General features: G+C 34.8%; 1 protein-coding gene across 1 annotated transcript; it reads left to right on the top strand.

Annotated features, from left to right (window-relative positions):
* The first annotated feature begins 776 nt into the window (after positions 1-776).
* On the top strand, positions 777-5623 carry LOC109243366 (60S ribosomal protein L44). The gene is made up of 4 exons (XM_019410289.1): positions 777-894; positions 4943-5122; positions 5225-5299; positions 5380-5623. The coding sequence occupies exons 1-4, from the start codon at positions 892-894 to the stop codon at positions 5437-5439; spliced, it is 318 nt and encodes a 105-aa protein (XP_019265834.1). The 5' UTR covers positions 777-891; the 3' UTR covers positions 5440-5623.
* Positions 5624-7701: the final 2078 nt, after the last annotated feature.

Raw genomic sequence — 7701 nt, 5'->3', positions numbered from 1 at the left:
AATATGCGGGCAGTAGGTTACTATTACAGGTTGTATCCGGCATAAATACATTATGTATTCATATACAGAAAATTGAATACAAACACTAGGTTTATTGTGAACCTCAAACAATGTCAGAAAAAGAAAAGCTCGAATTGTATCCAAAAAAAAGAGGGACCGAAATTCTGAATAATGCTCTATTTTTTGGTGTTTAGCGTCTGATAAATCTCCTCATTAATTGGATTGATAATGCTGCGTGTTATAATAGATTTAGGTGAGTTATATTAGGAGTGTATCCCATTAAATTAGCAGCTTTCCGTTATTAAACAATTAGAGTAACCTATTATTAGGTTATATTCATGAATACATGGTATGAATACACGTGAATACATCGGCTGACTGCTGGACTACCTTATTTTTTAGCCGATTTTTGCTATTGTATTCATGATTACAGTAGCTCGAATACATCGAATACATTACCTTAACAACTGAAAGGTAGCTATAAAAAATAATTATATACGTGGTAGCTAAACAATAGTCATTTCTGAAAATTCCTCTTATTTGTTTGATAAAGTCCTTTTTTAGGCCTCTTTAAAATTTCTTGCAGACAAATTTACTCCATTGAACTAGCGGAAGACATAATTTAAAATAATAGCCTCAAGAAAGGCCATTTGTGCAAATGACCCATTTAGGACGGGCAAGTAACAGGCACTGCTAAGGAGTCCATAATTAAGCCCGAAATTACCATGGGCTACTTATATGAGGAGCCCATAATCGAAAAGATCCCAGTAAAAACCCTAACCATATAAAAATGGTGTCGTCTTCCCTCATTTTCAAGGGTTTCTGGACGCCATTAGAAGCAAAGGTGGTTTCTACTGCAGCTCTGTCCTTACTTGAAGTCAGCCTCCAACCATGGTAACTCTCTCTGTCTCTCTCTCTCTCTCTCTCTGTCTCTCTCTGTCTCTCTCTTGCTGCTTCTGTGAGTGTTTAAGCTTTAGTATTTGAAGTGAGAAAATGAAATGTTCATAAATACTTGTTAGTTTAAAACTGTGCTCATTGTTATTGCTGATTTGTTATTCAAACAGTTAATTGTCTACACTTTTGCAAACAAGGAAAAGTAGTTCCAGTAAAATTAGTCGTTTATCAGATTTATTATTGGTCCCGACGTGCCTATCTAGATACATGTCACTTCCGCTGTGATAGAGCAGAACATGTATAGCCCATTCGGGCTAACTTGGAGTTGGTCTTCGTCAGTATATAAATTTGATGTATTTTGCGGAGTTGTTTCTCGAAGTGTTACTAGAAGCTCATACTTTCGAAAAAGGTGTAATTAACGTCACTTGTCTCGATTCCTCTGAATGCATTCATTGCGATGCACTCACCTAGGCATGCTTTGTTTTCACCTGGTAGAGCAGCATTGGATCGCATGATTTTGAGCTAGAAGCGGATACATGATTTGAAGTTATGGGCTCCTAGAGTAACTTTAAGTTAATATACAATAATAACTGGGTTCACAATCATATATTTATAGATTCCTACTGTAACCTTATAACTGAGTTCACAGTCAAATATATATATATATATATATATATATATAGGTATTTTGTGAATTTTCTAATATATGTAGGGTCAGGTCAAACGCTACGTGAACCCATCTGTTACACGCTAGATCTGCCTCTGTTTTGAGCAATATTAATTTGGAGTTGAGGCTTAGGTTGGTGTATAGTATAGTATTGACATATGGACTATCATGGACTTTGATACTTTAAAAGTTCAAAATGTCTATTGATTCAACGTTTAGAATGCAACTTTTGGATTGTTACTAAGGCTAGCTTATTCCCTTATACTTGCCATTAAGTTGCAATATGCTGAAAGGTGCTTATTTATGCATTATTTGGAAGGGTTTTCAGCCTATGCTCTTTGGTTTAGGAAATCTAAGAATTCAAAGGGTGTTGAAGCTTTTAGGTTGAACTTATTTATATACTAAATTTCTGCTTAATTTTAGTATCAATGGTGTTCTAAATTTAGGCTGATTCTGGGGGATCAAGGAAAGTTTAATTAACGACACCTCAAACTTAGCAGGGCTTTTTTAGTTGTTTCCAGAATAGAACATCAATTCGTTAATGACCTCTATTTGACTTGATTCTTTCCCGATCTGATACAGATATATTCAGAATTTAGGTTGTACTGCACTTTAAACAAAAGTACGACATTTTAATACTATTGCCTATGTACAGGGTATAATCTCTTTTGCATTTTGTTTGAGGATGTTATGCTTCTTGTTAATTATATGGCTTGCATAAGCTTAATTGTATTGGTTTCATATTGTGGATGACACACCTCATTCTATTTGCATGATTTTAATGTATGATACATATTTATTTTCGCTCGGCCAAACACATTATCTCAATAATCCTTTCTGGTTTCATGTTTGTTTGAATAATAGGTTGTTTGTGTAGAAATATGATATCGTAACCTCGTCTTTATTAAGAAAAAGACACTGTAACCTGGCCTTAGGAATACACCATAAGTGATTTAAGTAACAAGCAATCTGCTGTTACCTGGTTAGGCGTGATTACCCACTCCTAGTCCTATGAAAATTCTTCAATGAAGCATAACAAACTATAGCAATAAAACATTGACCTGAAAGATCTAAAAACAGGAAGCTTATCCACAGAAAAAAAGAAAAAGAAACAGAAAAAGAAAGATCTAAAATATCAGAAGGTGGTGAAAGTTTTAAAGTACATAATAGAATCCTGGAAATCAAATACTGCATCTATTATTTGATGTTTACTATTAAAGGCTGAACCTAGTGAAATCCTAACAGCAAATAAAGGGCTAAGTTTGGACTCGCTTGACTTATTGCCAGGCAAGAGAAGAGTAGAGGAATAATGTAAAACCTAAAGAAGGAAAGTAGAGCCACTGCATGAAATAACATTTAACCCTAACTATTTTTTTATGCTTTGGTGCTCCAGTCTTAATATCCAGAGCCAAGAAATGTCTTTGTCTGCATAGTGATCAGACAAAAACTTAATGTCATGGACCACATACCATAATAAAAGAGTCAGAGCTGCTCTGTTAGCACCTGCAACAGTAAAGCTTTTGTAAAGCACTTGGTAGTAAGACCTGTGATAGTGTGTACCAGGGCCTTTCTGTGAGGACACATATATACAGGATTATTAATTTCATGGAAAACATATTTCTGTTTTGCATGTTTCTTCTTTCTACAATGGGTTTATAAGCTTTTCTTGTGGTATGAAAGTATATTTTTCCTCTGATTTGTGGATGAGCACTCAAAAGGTCACTCCAGTAATGAACTTCTTTTACTTGAGCACCAATTTCTACTTACATTATTTCATTGAGTTGATGCGGCATCTCTGGGAGATACATAGATATAGAATGGAAGCTGCAGCTCTGTGAGATGTGTTAAAACTATTGCTGCATTTTAATTATTTACAGAATAAAGTCTCAACTATCCTATACCTATGCTGCATGGTGTGCAGTTCCTGTTGATTCAATGAGTTGCACTGAGTTGCTTGTATATGAAAGTTCTCACATGTCTGATACTTAATGCTTGTTTAGTCTGCCATTTCATGGACTAATTTGTCATGTGCCTTCCTCAGTTGATTGATATTTGCTCAGTAACCCAGTTCTAAACTTTTTAGAAGTGCTAGAAGTATTATAAATTAGTTTTGCTGTTCTAATTATTGGGTTGTAAACGATGTGATTCAGTTTTGGAATTCATTGCGTCCTTGCCTCCTTGTGTTTTATATAGGGATGTCAAATGGGCGGGCTGGGCCAATTTTGGGCGGGTCAAAACAAGTTGAGTCAATAATTGGACAGGTCAAATGACCCGCCCAAAAGTTACTTGGGCTAAGATGGGTTGGGTCAAGATGGGCTAAAATTTGGGTCATAGCCCAACCCGCCCAACTCTTGTCAATGTTTAGTTAATATATGTTGTTTTCTTATGAATTGTATAATTATTAAATAAAATATTTTTTCTTTTGTTATGGTCATATACAATTCGCCTCTCTATCCCTCCGGGTAGGGGTAAGGTCTGCGTACACTCTACCGTCCACAGACCCCACCAGTGAGATCCTAATGGGTTGTTTTTGTATAGTCATGTACAACATATCAAACAAAAAAATAAATTTATTTCTAAGATATATTGGCAAAGTTACTCATTGATCAATTTAGGATAAAAAACAACCCAACTTTAAATGGGTTGGGTCAAAATTGGTTGAGTTCAACAAATGGCAGGTCAATAACCCGCCCAACCTTGGGCGGATGATTTGAGCTTGATAGAATTCTATTTACTTCATCTGAGAAAGAGTTGCTATAAAAGTCAATATAATTTAGAAGTGCAAGGGCAGATTCCATTAGCTTATGCCATCAAGAGTATCTTAGTTAAATACTGTAAATAATAATAATGAATGCAGTCAACTTTAGAATTCAGCCTCTCGATTAGCCTCTTCAATTGTTGTTGAGCGACTAAAGACCCTTCTATTCCCAAGTGCAATGAATTAGGTAGGACTCGTCCTACATCATTGGTGGAAAAAGAACTAGTAAATCCATTATTTGTGGTACCCCTAGAAACCTTTTTCCTTGTATTGTGTTGGTATTAAATAAAAGCTAAAGCACTTATCTTAAAAGAATGTCTCGAGTTCCATCTTTTTTTTTTCTCAAGTTAAGCCAGCTTTTTTCTGAAAAAGATTGTAGTAATTATGGTCGACACTATTTGGAATGGCTCTCTCATATTGAGAAATTCTGTCTAGTGGCATTTGCATACTCTAGATCACAGTTCCTGGATCCAATATATTCATTTCTGTTGTGGTCTGTTTGTATTTGGCCTGTGATCTGCATATTAATGTAGCTATAACATTTCCACATGGGTACCAGTTCCGTAAGTTAACTGATGTTGCATAAGCAATGAGATTAAATTTCTTTAAACTTGTACTTGCAGGTGAACGTTCCAAAAACTAAGAAGACATACTGCAAGTCGAAGGAGTGCAAAAAGCACACACTGCATAAAGTTACACAGTACAAGAAAGGAAAAGATAGCCTAGCAGCTCAAGGCAAGCGTCGGTATGATCGCAAGCAGTCTGGTTATGGTGGGCAGACGAAACCCGTCTTCCACAAGAAGGTAGAAGAGATTTCACGTTAACATTTGTTAAAACTAATTCTGGTCAATAATAATCTTTTTCCTTGGTATTCATCTCATAAATCGATATTCCTCTAAAACTAGGCCAAAACTACCAAGAAGATTGTGCTAAGGTTGCAATGCCAGGGTTGCAAACATGTGTCCCAGCACCCAATCAAGGTTTGTTATGGTTCTCAATCTTCCTTTTCATCATTGTAATAGCTGATACCTGAGATTCTATGTTGATACCGACTTTGCAGAGGTGCAAGCACTTTGAGATTGGTGGAGATAAGAAGGGAAAGGGAACTTCTCTCTTTTAAGTGGCGCATTCACGGAGATGAAATTGTTTATTTTTGTGTCGTGGTGGACTTTTTTATCACCTGTAGCTCAACAATGTTTCTTTTGCTTATTGAACAATGTATGTCTATGGCAGAATACTTGTATTTCGAGTTTTAAATTGACAATATCTGTCTTTTTTCCACATCATTTTCAACGCGATTTGTATAAATGAGATGCCGTGATATTGTCCTCGTTAGCGGGTAAGTGCACATATAGTCATTCTCAGGGATGCAATTTAGAGATTAGCTAGTGTTTGTTTTTGTCTTGAAATTTTAAACTAAAAATTCGAATTTCAAGACAACTCAGTACATTTATGTCCTAGAAAATTGAATTGAAAAGCTGAATTTCAGCATGGCTAATTCGTACATAGAGCCTTTTAGAGTGGCTACCTGTAGGAGTGGCAAACAGGTGGGTCGGGTCGGATATGGTTCGGGTCGAAAATGGATAATGAAAAAACGGATCAATTATCCGACTCGATCCATATTTAATACCAATAAAAAATTGGTTAATCGGTGGATAATATGGGTTACCCATATTATTCATGACTTTTTGTACATGATCACTTTTGGGAGAATTCTTAGTCTCCCTAACTTGAGGAATCCCCAATTTGAGGCTTTACAAATGTATAAGTTAGACCCATTGGTTATCCATTGGTTACTCTTTGGTTATCCATTTTCTAAATGGATAATATGGTTCTTATCCATATTTGACCCGTTTTTAAAAAGTTCATTATCCAACCCATTTTTTGGTGGATAATATGGGTGGTTAACTGTTTTCTTTTAACCATTTTGCCACCCCTAGCTACCTGTGTCATTTCTAATCAAAAGTTGGAGCACAACTACTAATATTGTCCTCGTTTGAGTGCGGTGATAGTTTACTAGGTGGGTGAACTATCACCGTTAGGCGCTATTAGTAGTTGTGCTCCAACTTTTGAGTACAAATGATACTAGGTAGTCACTTTAAAGGGCTGTTATTTAAGAATTAGCCAGTACGTCCTGAATTTTAGCTTTTTGAGCTTAATTTTTTATGACAAAATAAATAGCTAATCCATTAATTGCGTCCTGAGAATGGTGCACTTGCATATCTTCTGACTTGCTATAGAATTTCGTTGGTAATTTTTCCAATGAAATTTCTTCACTATGTAGAGCGATTAGACAAGTTGGTCAATTTGATTCTTTCATTGTTTCCTTATTTGGATTATTTCTTCGAGAATTCCATGTATAAGTAGTACTCTTATATTTTCAATTTATTCGAACCCATTTGGAGTTTAAAAAAGAAAAGAATATATTTGAAATTTGTGGTCTTAAATTATAAAGTTTTTGAAATTTGTTATTTTAAATATGCAATAATATTTGTTTGGATGCAAAAAGTTTCTCATTAAGGGTGTTTTTGTTTGAAGGTTTTCAATTTTTCCAGGTTTGATTGGTTAAATGTTTAGCAAAATTTGTTTTACTGGAAAAACATCTTTCTTAAGAATCAGGATAATGACGGTGGGAGTTGGAAAAACGAGTTCCTTAAATGGCATTCCAAGCTAATTGTTTCCTTTCCACTTTTAACCCCATCAACCTTGTTTCCTTTCCACTCCTAACCCCCTCAACCTCCAACCACCTCATACCCCCGACCAACCTCACACTCCCACTAGATTGTATATAAATGTTTTTGTGATAGTATATTGTGTTTACTTGCCCCACACAAGAAAATAAGTAAAAAATTATTTAATTTTTAGAAAAATATGATGAAATTTATTTTTCCTAGTACCAAACATACCATAAGGTAAATGAAACATTTAAGTTTTTTTTTTTCAAATTTAAATAGAAATAGACAGAGCCGGACAGACCCTAAAGCACTTGCTTTAGGCCCCCAGAATTTAAGGTCCCAAAATTACTATTTCTCTATATATAGTATAGTATTTCTCCGTTCACTTTTACTTGTCCACTATACCAAAAATACATTTTCACTTTTACTTGTCCACATACTAAATCAAGAGAAAGACAATCCTTTTTTTCTTCTTCATGTTTTACCCTTATCATTAATTGCTCATTTTCAAAATTATTTCTCATGACTTTTTGAAATGCTATCATTATTAGGGATTGTATGGTAAAATACATGTTACAATTATTATTTCTTAAGGGACGTGAAAAGTCCAAAGTGGACAAGTAAAAATGAATGGAGGGAGTATAAATTATATAATTATTTCTTATTGTTGATAAATTATTTCTTTGTTTTCATATTAGTGTTTAATA

The sequence above is a fragment of the Nicotiana attenuata genome, unplaced genomic scaffold (genome assembly GCF_001879085.1).
Source record: "Nicotiana attenuata strain UT unplaced genomic scaffold, NIATTr2, whole genome shotgun sequence".
NCBI lineage: Eukaryota > Viridiplantae > Streptophyta > Magnoliopsida > Solanales > Solanaceae > Nicotiana > Nicotiana attenuata.
Note: the sequence above shows the minus strand (reverse complement) of the source record. Positions and strands in the feature narration are given on the sequence as shown.